This window comes from Populus trichocarpa, chromosome 3, assembly GCF_000002775.5.
Source record: "Populus trichocarpa isolate Nisqually-1 chromosome 3, P.trichocarpa_v4.1, whole genome shotgun sequence".
Taxonomy (NCBI): domain Eukaryota; kingdom Viridiplantae; phylum Streptophyta; class Magnoliopsida; order Malpighiales; family Salicaceae; genus Populus; species Populus trichocarpa.
In genome coordinates this window covers 11216291-11231345 of record NC_037287.2, presented here as the reverse complement: position 1 = coordinate 11231345, position 15055 = coordinate 11216291, and the positions used below count along the sequence as shown (strand labels likewise).

General features: G+C 32.5%; 1 protein-coding gene across 1 annotated transcript; it reads left to right on the top strand.

Moving 5' to 3' along the window:
* Positions 1–3935: 3935 nt before the first annotated feature.
* LOC18096913 (BOI-related E3 ubiquitin-protein ligase 1) lies at positions 3936–6402 on the top strand. The gene is made up of 4 exons (XM_006385529.3): positions 3936–4776; positions 4875–4960; positions 5109–5467; positions 5554–6402. The coding sequence occupies exons 1-4, from the start codon at positions 4730–4732 to the stop codon at positions 6097–6099; spliced, it is 1038 nt and encodes a 345-aa protein (XP_006385591.1). The 5' UTR covers positions 3936–4729; the 3' UTR covers positions 6100–6402.
* Positions 6403–15055: the final 8653 nt, after the last annotated feature.

Here is a 15055-nt window from a genome sequence, read left to right as displayed (position 1 = left end):
GTATAATATGGTCTTATATTGGAGATTAGGCATGTAGCTCTAGGTTAGTGGCACTAACACCATGTATACTTTTCCGAGAATTTTACTTTATGAGATTAAGAAATTTTAAAAACTAACTAAAACATCTCCTGAAGTGATCATTTCTCGGGTCATTTGTCGCGGGCCACTGTTTAAACAAGGATTAGTGAGTGATATTAGAGTCTCACTTAGGGAAATGTTTAAAATTAACACAAGTAATTAAAATTAAAAATATATGTGAAACTCAATTGTTTGCTTTCACTTTATGAGTGCAAACTGAGATTGGGTTAGGAGTGTTTCTGGTGTGAGGAAAAGCAAAGGTAGTGGGTTGGGATGTGGTGGAGGTGTGAATTGAGGATGATGCCATGTAAACCAAACAAAGTAGAATTCCAAGAGAAATTATGGGTTAAGAAAGAAAAAAGTGAAAGAAAACGGAGAAGATATCAAAGCCAGGGGAGCCCGCCATTCAATTGCCGCATCAATTATTTTTTAAAATATTTTTGTTTAAAAATAAATTAAAATAATATTTTTTTAATTTTTTTAAATTTATTTTAATATTATCACATCAAAATGATTTAGAAATATTAAAAAAATTAATTTAAAATAAAATAATAAATTTTTAAAAAAACAAAAATAAATAAACTAGAAGTTTACATATGGGAAATGGTTGGATTGGGATTAAAGAAATGTCTCAAAGTAAAGTTGCTGTTGTCTTCATCCCAAGGAAGTGCGCCTGATTTCATGACACATATCTTGAAAATGATGATGCCTCAAAATAGCGTCTAATTTCCAAATAATAAAAAATTAACAATTTCTAATATCAAATTAACACTCCTATGATTACTTGAAAATCCTCCAAACTAATTGGTTCAATGGTTAATTTCTTCGGTTGTCTTCAAAGCTATAAAGACTACCCTTAAATAGCTCAAAATTATTATATGATATTTAGCTACAAGGAAAAACAACGATTATATATCATGTTACAGTAATTTTCTTTATTTGAAAATTTGAAGGCCCGTAGACGTGTTTTATATAATTATTTGAACAGAATGGTTATTGAATAACTGTGCGCGAATTTTCTTAATTGGTCGGTCAACCTCTGGAAAAGAAGAAAAATTGAAAAACAGAATAATACACACACACGCACAGTTGTAAGAACAAAGCATCTAGCCAACGGGACATGAAGATAGCAATACAAGCCTAAGCCCCAAGCACAAGTTCATTAGATTCAAGGAGACAAAACCAAAAGAGAATTCAAAGAACATGTTAGATGTAAGTACCAGCTCAGAATTCTAAAGCTGAACAGTGCTCGTTAATTGGGCTGACTTGTCTTCTTCTGCATTGACTCGATATCTCCTTTGTTCTTATCAAATTTTACACACACAAAGACACCCTCAAAGCTAGCTAATATATATATATAAGCGCTAACCATTGTACCATTACCATATACTAAGAATGAAGGGTTGTCAGCAGACTGTTCAAGACTTCAAGTGTTCAGCTTAGTCGCCCTAATTGTGCGAATATGTTTGGATTATGCCAAGTTATATATGGAGGACTTGGCTGTCCCAAGGCTAATTAAAGATTATTGATTCATTTTATAAAGTAAAACTAGGTGGGAGACCAATAGATTTGGCTTTTTATTGACTCAATCAATCTTTTTTTGTAGGTTCAATTCAATCAATCTTTATGCATAATATGACCCCATGAAATAAATGGTCAATTCAATTACCTTCACCAAATTCACACTGCCTAATTAACTCATGTATGGTTATATTTGAACTTTATTACGTGTGTTAGCCTGTTGGTTTATATTGGGAGCCAACTAGGGCCATGTTGAGTTGCTGATGCCCAAGCAACCCTAGGAAAATAAACAAGTTAATTGTATTTTTAGCCCAATACAAGCCAGGATCAACGAATGAACAAACAAAAGAATGCGAAGAAAACGAAAGGATGCATTAATGGGGAGAAAAAAACAATGGGGTCTCAGTTGGGCGCTAGAGAGTTTTAATGGACACAAAAATACATTGCCGTGGTGGATTGAATTACTAGGATAGGAGAGAATTGATTAGAGGAAGACGAAGAGGTAATAAAGCCGACCCTTACATGGGGTGGGGCCAAATGAGAGACAAAGACGAAGCACTCTCCTTCACATTTCCTCTCCTTTCCTTCTCTTTTTTGGTGGCTTCCCTCTTTCTTTATCACCCCATTCTTGGTTTTGAGGAAGATCACCTCTACAAACTTAACTTTTCTTGTGTGGCTCACTCGATATGTCCCCCTCTCTATATTTTTCTTTCTTGTCATCGGAAAAAAATATATATATAGATGCTCTTTGTCAGTCCCCCCCCCCCCCCCCCCCCCCTCCCGGCTTTCTTTCTTTTTCTTCTTTTGTTTTGTTTTTTTTTAATTTTACATGCCTCTGCATGACCTTTACAAGGGAAAAATAAGAGGTTTGAGTTGTTACAAGAAGAGTAAAACTTGCATGTTTTTATATTTTACAATTTAATTCATTCTTACAGTAAAAAATAAGAGATGGAGCGGCAAACTAATTAAAGATCCTCTGGATAAAAAAAGAAAAGAGGAAGAGGAAGAGGAACTGTAAATATTCTCATAAATATTTATATTATTCATAATCTGTACACATTTTGAAAACCTCCTCTAGCTCCTCATTCGCATCCTCAAATCAAGGTGCATAAAGGCTAGAAAATAGTTGTTTGATGTAGTCTCGGGAGGAGAAAACTTACCAATCACCAACCATTTGAAAAGAAAAAGAAGAAGAAAAAAGAGCCAACAATCTTGCAATTTGTTTGGAGGTAACTGTGATCTTTTCTATATTTTCTAAGATAAGTATGAAAACAAGAAAATAAAACCATGAATATCGGTTAGATAATAGAATTTTCAATGAAGTACAACGCCAAATACAATGTTTACATCCATGATCCATGCCACCCATCTCGAAGCGATGTGTTCATGGCTGAAGGTCCACTGCATTTGATTGCTTTAGTTTTTTCATTTGTGCAATATAAAAAGACGATAAGATAGTGAAATGATTTGGGTTGACAACAAAGCAACAAGGAGGAGAAATAAAAGAGGTGCTCCATTTCAAAGCAAATCCTTGAACCTAGCTAGAACCATGAATTCGGTACTACCAAAAACCCCAAAGCTAAGTTAACCAAGTATACTTTTTCTCAAATATATATATATATATATATATATATATATATATATATATATATATATATATATATAACTCTATTATTTTGGTACATGGGATTTTCCTTTCAAATTACGATTTCTCATTAATAAAAAAAAAAACTTATCAAAAGAGAAACCTAAAAGAGAAAATAAAAATAAAATAGATTGAAAGGGGGGGGGGGGAATTGCGATTGTTGGGAAAGCTAGCTAGAGAAGCATGCGGCAAAAACAAAATAAAAATACAAAAATAATTAAAATAGAGGCAACTATACAAATTAGGTTAGAGATGATAATGAATATCTAAAAATCAGATTTTTATTATGTTTATACCCTACAGATATTATCCATTGATATGTATTATTTGAATAATATTTATTATTTGATGTAGAATAAAGAATAATAATATATATCTGGGTATATATAGCTATATTAAATAAATATCCAAATTTATTTATTTATTTAACAACCGAGGAGAGTGCTGATGGACACACACCCCTCCAACTCACAACAACTGCGCATCATCCCATTTAACTAACGCCATTGATTTTCTCAACCTCTCCACACATTTATTAATAGCTTTCCATCTTTTTTCTTAGAAAACAAAGGTAAAAATACAACGTTACAGTTATCAAGGTTGTTTTCTTTCTGGTGGGAAAAAAATAAAGTAAAAAAGAAAATAAAATGTTTAAATATATAAATAGTAGAAAGAAGGACAAATGAAATTAAATAAGTAGGAGTAGTATTGGTGTTGGTGGTGACAAACACGAGACTCCCCTTGAAGAAAAGCCAGCCCCACGCGAAGATGAGGAGAGAATTAAGCAAAGGCAAAGCCAACAAAACAATGAAAGAAAGAGCAGAATAAGGTGTCTCTCTCTTGGACTGATTCGTTTCAATCGCATCTCTCCCTCTCTTTCCATCCATCCACCTTGTATCTAAAGAGAGACAGAAGGGAAGGAAGAAAGAAAGATATATAACACCAGAAGAAAATACAAAGCATAGACTACAAGGTAAATCAAAACGAAGAAAAAGATGATGATGATGATCGGCAGATAAACGGGTTTAAGTGATGATGAAGATTACTATTATCTAGCTAGTGCTAGTGCGTATTGGTTTCTAGTTTTTGGTGGTGGTGGTGGTCTCTTCTTCTCCTCGATATAACATAATTATATTTCTTGATTCTTTCATTGATTCTCTTTCTCCTTCTTTTTTCCGATTCTCGATTCTCGATTCTGAGAACTAGTTGTTGCTGGACTAGTGCAATTTTATGTCCCATTCGTTTTCCTCTCATTGAAGAGTCTGCCTTAGCTTGAGGGGCATCTTTTCATGCTTCGTATGTGCTAGCGTTCATTGCTCATCACAGTTGCTCCATACCTCTCTCTCTCCCACCCTTCTTTACCTTCTTTACATATTCACGCCCAGCTCAGAAACACATATTTATAGCTTTACTGCAACCTATTCATTTCTCTCACAAGTCTCAACCTTGGCCTATCTCGCTGCTGTTATCTATTGATAATCTATAATGGCTGTCCAAGCTCAATATCCCTCTAATATCCTCCTCCTAAACAGGTAATTTGCTTGCTTTAAAAAAATCCTTAAAATCCCTCTCTGCATTTCCAAATCTTCCTCTAATTAATCCTTCCTTCATTTCCTCCTTTTGTATATAGAAACGGGCAAGAGGGTCAGGATTATTCATTGCAACCACAGCCTGGAGGATATCTTGATCAATCCTCTATGTTACTCAACAATGGAGGTACCTGATTAGCCCAGTCCTCTTAATCGATGCTTTGATTTCAATGGGATTCTTCTTAATTTTGAATACCAACATTGATTGGAAAATTCATGCAAAGTTTTCATATTTATATATAAATATAAATCTGATAACATCAAATTTGACGCAGGTGGCAATAATCAACGCAAGAGAGGAAGAGCAGCGCCAACAGGTACTACTGCTACAACCACAACAATCAATCAGTTCTGTATGCAACCTCAGCCTCAGCCTCTGTCAACAACTCAGTTAATAGACCTCTCTCAACTCCACAATCATCGTCATCATCAGCCTCAACCAAATCCAAATGTCGTGTCTACTGGCCTCCGTTTATCTTTTGGTGACCAACAACAACAGAATCATCATTACCAACAGCAGAATTTTGGCACCGGTGCATGTCAATCCTCTGCTCTGTTATCGTTATCATCAGAAGATTTCTCCATCCAAATCAAACGACAACGAGATGAAATTGATCAATTCCTTCAAGCCCAGGTACCAAAATTCTCTCTTCTCAGATGGGGCAGATTTTTTTTTATGGCTGTGCACATAAATGAACGAGAAGATTTCGCTTTATGCAGGGAGAGCAGCTGAGGCGCACATTAGCGGAGAAAAGACAGCGGCACTACCGTGCACTATTAGGAGCAGCGGAGGAATCAATAGCCAGGAGATTGAGGGAAAAGGAAATGGAAATTGAGAAGGCCACGCGCAGAAACGCCGAGTTAGAAGCCCGTGCGACACAACTTAGCATCGATGCACAGGTTTGGCAGGCAAAGGTCAGGACCCAGGAGGTAACAGCAGCTTCCTTGCAGGCCCAACTGCAGCAGGCTATCATGAATGGGGGACTGGCGCAAGATAGCAGGAGAGGGGACGATGGAATAGGATGTCCCGGGGGAGTAGAAGGCCAGACCCAGGCTGAGGATGCTGAGTCTGCTTATGTTGACCCGGACCGGGTTACCGTAGTGCCAGGCGGACCGAGCTGCAAAGCGTGTCGGAAACGGATGGCTTCTGTGGTGCTTCTGCCATGTCGGCATCTTTGTGTCTGTACAGAATGTGACCAAGTGGTCCCAGCCTGCCCACTATGCCTCCATGTTAGAAATTCCAGTGTTGAGGTATTTCTTTGCTAACGAGGGCTAAGCCCAATGCAGATGGTCGAGGCCCATACAAAATGCCCAGCCCACATGTGGGCAAACGCCACAAAGAGAGAAGAAAAATGAAAAACAGGAAAAATAATGCTTAATTAATAAATCACAATTTATTTCTTTCTTTCTTTTGTGTTTTTTTTTTTTTGGGGTATATTAAAATAACCCAAATTTTCTTGGAGTGAAGTACCTCTACCTAGAGGTAATGTACATGGCCTCATGAGCAGTTTTTTGTCTTTATTCTTTTTTTAAAAAAATTCAATCCTATATAAATTCTTTTATTTAGTAGATGCTGCATTAGTTTCTTTTGATCTCTTGATGACAATGGTGATTTTATTGGTGACGTTTGTTAGTTTAGCTGAGGCACAAAAGAAGATGCAATAAAGTTTCACATTCCTAGAAATTGTAGAAATTGGAGATGGGTTATCTATCCATGATCATGGGAATGTGGTAGAACATGAGAGTGTTATTAGTGTGTTTTAAAATGTTTTTAAAAACATTTATTTTTTTTGTGTTTTTATATTTTTGATTGATATTAAAAATAAATTATAAAAATAAAAAATATTATTTTAATATATTTTCAAATAAAAAATACTTTAAAAATAATTATTACCATAATATTAATAATATTAAATGGGTATAATGTATTAGGGTTGAGGGAGGGATGTCGATAATTTATCATCTATTCCCACTCCATAAACCATTAATCTCACTCCACATTTATTACAAGTTTTATTCGTCAACTGCATTGTGTTTATATTTGGTATAATTAATTACTATAAAGTACTATCTTATTAATTATAACATATCCAGTTCTTTTAAAATGTTTTTTCTAATTAATTCAAATTAAAAACAAGAAATATTTAAAAATTGAAGCTTTTAAATTTTAATTATTTCATTATATTTTTTAAAATAAATACATTATTGATGGATAATATTTGAAAATAAAAAAAATATTGAAATTAAAGTTTGTGATAAGTAATGATAAAAAAAAAGGGGGGTAAATCCCGACCATATTAATTACAAAAAGGAAAACTAGCTACTTTTAGCTATATTTTCAAGAATACACTAATGGTTAATATAATTATTTGGGAAATATAGTATTATCATCAATTGTAAAAAAAAAATATATAATTGGGAATGTTTTGATCTAAGTGATAATTAACAATAGATTTTTTTTAATTGGTGACAAGAAGTACTATCTTCGGATTAACTTAAACTCTAATTAAAGACTAAGTCTTATCTCTAGATAGTCTTAAAGATGTGCCTTCCACCGGCTTGGTGTATTCAAAGAATTTAATATATTTTTTTCTAAATACTAAGTCTTATCGAATTACTTAATTTGTTATATCATTGGACTACATTTAAGAAAAAAAGAAATATATGAGTGATTGAATGAATGAATGAATGATCTAAATGATTTATTAATCTAATAAATAAATAATATGGAGGATGCATGCACTTTAAGATTATCTAGTGGGAAGATTTAGTCTCATTTGACGTGCAAACAAGCCAAAAGATATCCCTAAATCATCAAACCCAAAAGAAAAAAATACAATATATATTATCCTAAATTCAGAATAAAAAATAAGATATTGAATTTGTAATATTAGCATAAAGTATGTTTCGTTATATTATATTAACAACCTTCTCTTTAATCAAGTCTACAAATTAATACTCCAAGAATGACTCAATTTTCATCCATCGTCTGAATATACCGAGGATGGTAATATATAAAATGATGGTGGAAAAACTAGTGGCATTGAAGGCATGGATGGTGGTGGTGGAAATGGGGATAGCAATCATGTGGTGGTGGCGGCATCATCGAGGATCTTAATGTGGTCGTATGATGGGTTTTTTTTTGGGATGGTGATAGAACAAAAGTGATGATGATCATGATCATGATCATGATGATAAAATGGTGATTGTTATAGAAATCACATTGATGATAAGGTAGAGAACTAGAGATAGTTATAGCTGTGGTAGAAGAAATGATAGAGTGTGATGCTGAAAATAGTTATGATTAAATAGTGGATGGAATAGCAATTACATCGGTAACAAGGACACGGTTTATCATGGTGGCTAGATGACGGCAATAATATTTAGGGGTTAAATAAAAGATAAAATTGACAAAATTTCTTGTGAGCATTAATGTATACTAAAAATAAAATAAAAAATATTATTTCTTTTTAAAAATATATTTTTTTTAAAGCAAACACCACTAGAAACAAAAACTACAAAAGATAATTAACGCTTCTTCATTTTTTAAAGGTTTTTTTTATAAAAAAAAACAAGAAATATAAGGATTGGAAGGGGAACTGCAGAAATTCAAAGGAGGAGACAATTGATTCTGTATATAAATGCAACATTAAGAAGAAATATAATTTTTTTTTGTGGGAAAAACGTTGTATATCCACTAATAGATGGATTGAAAACAATATTTTTTTTTAAAGTAATTTTTATTTCAATTATCAAACTTTTTTAATATTGTGTTAACTAGAAATTAAAGTAGATAGTTTGTTTCAATTAACTTGTTGCCCGTGTAAAAAGAAAAATCCCAACTCTAAGTTAGTGATTTAATAAGATAGAGTTCAGTATTATTATTAAAAACAAATTGAAACTTAAAGAACTAGATTTGACATTAAAACAAAAATACAACCTTTTGTATTTTCTTATTGTTCATGAGGTTTATGAGGTTTTCTTAAAAATTATATCCCAAAAGTTTTTGTTTTAATTTTGATCTTTATTTATTAAGGTTTTGATATTTCGATCCTATAATTTATTTATTTTGCATTTTAGCCTTTAGATCTTCTGAGAAGAGAGAGTCACTGAAAAATAAAATAGAAAATCGAAAGTTGTTTATTGTCCACAAACCATAAGAGACTATCATGATGTGAATAGGATCCACTTGATTAGAAAAGTTTCATCAAATGTTTTTGACCTTATATTTTGCCCAAAAAAATAAGGATTGGGAGACGATTATTTTTTTTATTCACATTGATTTTTTATTTTTGATTGATTGAAAATTGTTTCAAGGTTAGATATGAGTTCATTAAAGTTTTTTTTTGGTATTTCTTAGATATTTATAGGTGAAAAGAAATTAAAAAAAAAGATTTTTAGGACTCAACTTTCTGTGTAATTGAAATAAAATGAGTAAGTTACTTAATGCTGTTTTTTAAAAGAAAACAAATAAATAAATAAATAAAGAGTAAGGCCAAACATACTAGCTTGACTTTTTGTGCCCACTAGCCTGGCCTTCTTTTTAATGGTCATGAGCGCTAACCTTTTTTTTCTTAAATTTTAATTAAAAATATTAAAATAAATTAATTAAAAGTATATTTGGTATATGATTTTATTAAATACCATTTAATTTGTAATTTATTTTTTTATAAGATTATATCATTCTTTTTATAATGATAGCAAGAACTATTTTTATACATCCCCTCATGATTTATTTTTAAAATTTTGCTTTTTTACGCAAGTTTATTTTTATTATTGTATAATTAAATAAAAATATATTCCAAAAAAATGTTATTGAACCTAATTGGATTCATGACTTAGGTCGTGGGTTTGTCGGGTTAACTATGGTCGATCTAAAACATAGTCGTCTCAATTTTTTTTTAAAGATGTTAAAATGACATCATCTTGGATTATTTTTTTAAGTTAAATCGAGTTTTAAACGAATTAATTTGGTTGTATTTGGATCTATTTGGTCAATCGAGTCATATCAAGTCAACTTCTATCCTATTTAATTTGAAATCTAGACTAGACAAGGGGTTGTGTAAGTGGATATCCAAGTTGAGCCGCTGATCCGGACCAAGTTTAATAACACTGCTAAAACATTTCCATGGCAACGCATAAGTAGTGTTTTATTCTTATATTTTTTTAATACATATGCGTCAAAATTATTGAAATATTTTTATAATGAAAACTTTCATCTATGATTATAATAAGATGTTGTTTAAAAAAACAAATATTTTGCTAAAAAAACACTTGAAAAAATAGAGTGTGTTGATAAGATAAAAGAGTTTAATTAGAAATATTTACTTTTTATCCTTAAGTGAAATCATATAATTTTCTTATTGCTTCTCTATTTATTACCACTTAATTAATAAAAAATTTCAAAAGGCTCCTTAGTGGCATGAGATCATATAGCTTAATGTGCAACTATCTTTCAACTTTCTAACTTTTTTTTTAATTAGCTTTAACAAAAACAAAAATTAACATTTATTAACACATATAATTCTAAATTTATTTTATTAAACACGTGTATCAAATTTTCTATTTATGGTTAAAAAAATATTCTGAACCCAGAAAACACGTTGACAATGCCTGCAATTTTTAAAAAGTTATGTTTCGGTCATGGGTGTTCTGGTCTTTTTCATTTTTTTTAAATTGTTAAATTATTTTATTACCCTTAAATAGAAAATCAACTAAACTCTCGTACATAGTTTTTTGGTCATTTTACCAGTTTTTTTTTTAATACAAAGGTTACTCGGAGCATTATTGTATTTGACCATATATTAAATATTATTAAAAAAAAACTTGTTGGCATGTGTGGGGTCTTCCAGTCACCAAACACCACCTTCCACAGTGGCATTTAAAAGATATTGACTACCCCTCCGTGATGGAGCGGTGTATGCGTCAAAAGAACCTTCGGTTTGACGCCAGAAACCATTTTTTTTCTTATTCTCTCCCTCTCCGCCTTGAATTGAACGACTAGGGTGTATTTTATTTTTTTTCCTTTCTTTAAACTTATGTTTTTTAAGTCTCATCCTTCAATATTTATTCAATTAGAAACTAAACTTTATTTTTTTATTTATTTGCTTTACATGAGATTTTTTGCTGATTTTGAAAATGATCCAGGTTTTCTCGAGTCTTTTTATTTGTTGTTTTTTATTGAATTTACTTTGGCAAATTAACATTAAATAGTTAGGAAATGAGTTTCTTGATTCATCTCAAGTCCAGGATTTAATAGGTAACACCTTAGCACGAGTTTAGAAGGTTTAATGTGATTTGCTTGGTTTATTTTTTTTTTCTTTTTTAAACTGATATTTTTTTTAATTTTATCATTCATCATTTATATCATTAATGATTAGGCTCTGTTTTTTCTTTATATGCTTTTTATATGATTGTTTTGGGTCTTTTTATTTGTCATTTGTGGTTGGATTTACTTTGACAAGTTTTTTAAATTGATATATTTTTTTCTCAATTTCATCTTTTAATAGTGTATTGATTGGGAAATAATTTTATTTTTTTGGTTCCGTCCATCAAGGTTGAGGTTTTTTTAATATTAGGCTTCGTGATTTTCTCTGATTTTCTTTCTATTCATCTATCCCGGTCTCATCGCTTAGACCACGAGTTTTCTAGGCTAGCCTAGGTTAACTTTATTTTTTTTATTAGGGTCGCTCTTTTAAAACTTAATATTCTTTGCGCTCTATCCTTTAGAATTAGGTTGTTTTGGAATTAAGCTGCATAATATTTCTCGGTTTGCCTTCTGCATGGTTGTTTTGTTCACATGATCTGGATTATAGAGTTTGGTTTGGTTTGCTTTGTTTATTATCATTTTTTTTTAATTCTCTTTTTAATTTCAGCCTTTTACACTAAATTTGTTTGGGATTTGATTTTGAAATATTTTTTTATGTTATCTATTTGTTTATTTTGCTTGCATATTTAGCATGCTCGGTCAGGTTGATCCAAATTTTTTTTATTTTTTTTTTCTATATTTGATTGGCTAGAATCTTGACTTCATCACCCTTTATAATTTGAACATTCTTTTTTTATATAATTTTTTTTTTTATGCATGGCATAGCAAGGACCCACAAATCTAAGTAAAATCTATAATGTGTCCCTTAAAAGAGTCAGTAAAAAAATACTTCCACAATAATCTATGTGATTTCCGCTTCGCTTTTAAATACTTCCACAAATAAATCAGTTGGATTCAATCTTGTTCCAACTCAACTAAATATTCAAGACGTGCGATGTCAAAAAAATAAAAAAGGTTTGGTGCTTAGTATATTTTTTAAATTTATTCACGCCAACGAATTTAGTAATAACCCTAATTTGAGGGTAAGAAAGAACCTATTTTGACCGCCGCCGGAGATATCCAATAGTACGACGGCTATGTAATCGTCAAACTGTTACAATGCTGGGCCAAGGAACCCATCTCATAGGTGGGTGACAGAGAACAGAACTTTAAAGATATTAACCCTCCAGCAACTTGGCCCACAATATCCTCTGTTTTTTTTTTTCTTTTTTCTTTTTCCTGCAAGACAAATGAAACATTAAATAGATGGGAGATTGGGATTCTATGGAACCCTTTTGAGTTGAAGAAAATATTTGCTCGTGTAAAATCCCAATCTAAAATTAGCTATCAAGATGCTAAATTATCACTCATATGAGAGAACAAGCAAAAAAAGACCACAATTGAGAGGAAATGTGGTCGGGGGACATAACATCTTTCACATTTCATCAGTCTCACATGATGTTGTTTCCTCAACAACAAGTAGGATGGATTTAACACTTTTTTATTTGCTGTATATGATTCTCCCTTAGTTAAGAAGACATTTGCTTGCTATAAGAATTCTGCTGTATAACCACAGCCTCAAGAAATGCTTCTTCCTCCAACTGGCTAATCTTTTAATCAAAGCACCCTTCTATTTTATAATTAGTGCATAAGCAAACATGCATCTTGTTTCTTGGAAGCCAAAATAGTTGACCAATCACTTGTGCGCCAAGAGATCTCAATTAGAAGTTTGGAGATCGGCTTGGATGATAGCCTACCTGAATAGCTAGCCCACATTGTGATGAACATGGAAAACAAAGAAAAGACAAACTTTGTCTAGTTTGGATTCAGAAACAAGCGTAGGATTTAATCCATTTTCATAGTAAGAAGCATGAACAGAGATGGGATCTTACTTAAATCCAAATCTAATCATATTTTATTTTGCAACTTCTTACTGTTTAGCTTGCAGATAAGCTGGAATCTTTATATTGAGATCATGTGGCCATTTACCATTACAACACATTCAATGCACCTATATGTATCTAGGTGAAATCATCTGTACTATATTTAGACGGACTGTTTCAGAAAGCAGGAGGTCTCACGTTTATAGCTGTGATGTTCTTAGAGTGCACCTGATCTGTAGTGTATTCCTGACCAGATTCCTTTCAATCCAGTAAGGGACACGAGACCTTCTAACTTTATTTCCCTGGATTTTATGCCTTCCCAGTTTGGAAAACATGTCATCATATTCAGGCAGGATTTTTTTTTATTTTTCCTTCCTATCAAGTCTGAGAGATTTTTTCTCCGGATTAGTGAATGGCTCTCTAGCTATTCCACTAACAAGTTGAAGAAAGAAAGATTATGGCAGCCTTTTCGCTTGACCAACACTGCAACACATACACATGTTGATAAGCAACACGAGATGGATCTTCTACTTCCAGTGTCACATGCTATCTGGACCATGACTAAAGACTAAATTATTTGTGTTTTGCAGTAATTTTGCCTGCATGATCAACCAGAGGAGAGTAGCAACAGAGCTAACAAATTTAAATTACCTATACCCAGAAAAGTTTAAACTTTGATTTTGACTTAAGTTTGCCAAACATGGGCTTAATCGTACGTTTAGTTAAATTGATTGGTTTCCAAAATTACTTAAACAAATCAAGCAAGATCCCTCACTCTCAAGCAGGCTGTTACTGGAGTAGCAAGGCACGACAAGAGCAACGAAACACCATTGATAGGAGCGTTTGCTTTAATTTTTCAGTGACCTCTTTCATTTTCAATCAATTAAAGTGGAAGACAAACTGCCCCCGTCTCAATGCTGCAATTATCCCTGTTCAATCTCAATCTCATGTGTAGTCTGTGACACCATTTATCAGCGCAGTAGAGCTGCATCGATCTATGATATCTGTCACCGAAAATCTTGGCTGATATTAAATGTATCATCATCAATCATGGACGCGTGTTCTACAATGGTTGTTTTTTAATATTCATCTCGTGCATTTTTATACCAGGCTTTTTGAGCTTGAAATGGTTTATGTATTTTATTTTTATTTTTATTTTTGGACAATATTTCATTAGTTACAACAGTAGATGTGTGTGGTGACTGGTTGATTAGACAGGCAAATTAATCCACATATTCTGTAAATTCCTTGACTTTAGGCATTGAGAACGATGTAGTCCTGTACAAAAAAAGCTTATGCCATCAAAAATAGAATTTCATCGAGATGATGATAAAAAGAGAGACCCATTATAGGAACCAGTATCATTTTCTTTTCTGAATTAAGAAAAATAAATATTTTTGGGCTAATATTCTTTGTTTATGCAGGCAGATATCAATCTCATGAGCGCATTGTGTGAACTGGAAAAAGAAATTGTCGGATTCAATCTTGAAATTCTCTTGAAAAAGATATGCATGTCAGTAAGTGGAATCATATCTTGAACTGGGAGAAGGTACTAGCATTGATGATTACAGCAACTGATAATGGAAACCAACAAATCTATCTGCCCTGCAAAATACCAACTGAACCCAGCACCATATCCAGCTGATTACCTGGAAAAGAATGCGGTGTTGTGCACGGGGCCCTTGCTATTATGTGTAATGAATGGCACTTTGAAAAAACACGAGACATTAAAGATCAATCTGGCTCCCATTTTTTGGTACTCTGCTATTGCTTACAGGCATGCTTTTCGGTACAAATCTTGGCCTTTTCTTTTCTTTCAGTTCTGTTAGGTGAGAAGCCACGGCTCCCTTTCCTTTTGTCAAGATGCCCGTCTACACATAGAAAATAAAATAATAATAAAAAAAGCAAGAAAGAGAAGAAAATTGCTCGGATAAATGATGCCTGTCAATAAATTGGAGGAACGTGGTGTTGATTGACTTTTCTTCTATGTTGGCGCTGTGTAAGGATTCAAAACTTGAAAACCATAAGCAGG

What these genes read in the sequence shown, in the direction of transcription:
- LOC18096913 (XM_006385529.3), top strand. Translation starts at nt 4,730, where the DNA reads ATGGCTGTCCAAGCTCAATATCCCTCTAATATCCTCCTCCTAAACAG. An exon ending in AATATCCTCCTCCTAAACAG is followed by an intron (nt 4,777 to 4,874) that starts GTAATTTGCTTG and finishes TTTTGTATATAG; the next exon opens with AAACGGGCAAGAGGGTCAGG. An exon ending in ATCAATTCCTTCAAGCCCAG is followed by an intron (nt 5,468 to 5,553) that starts GTACCAAAATTC and finishes CGCTTTATGCAG; the next exon opens with GGAGAGCAGCTGAGGCGCAC.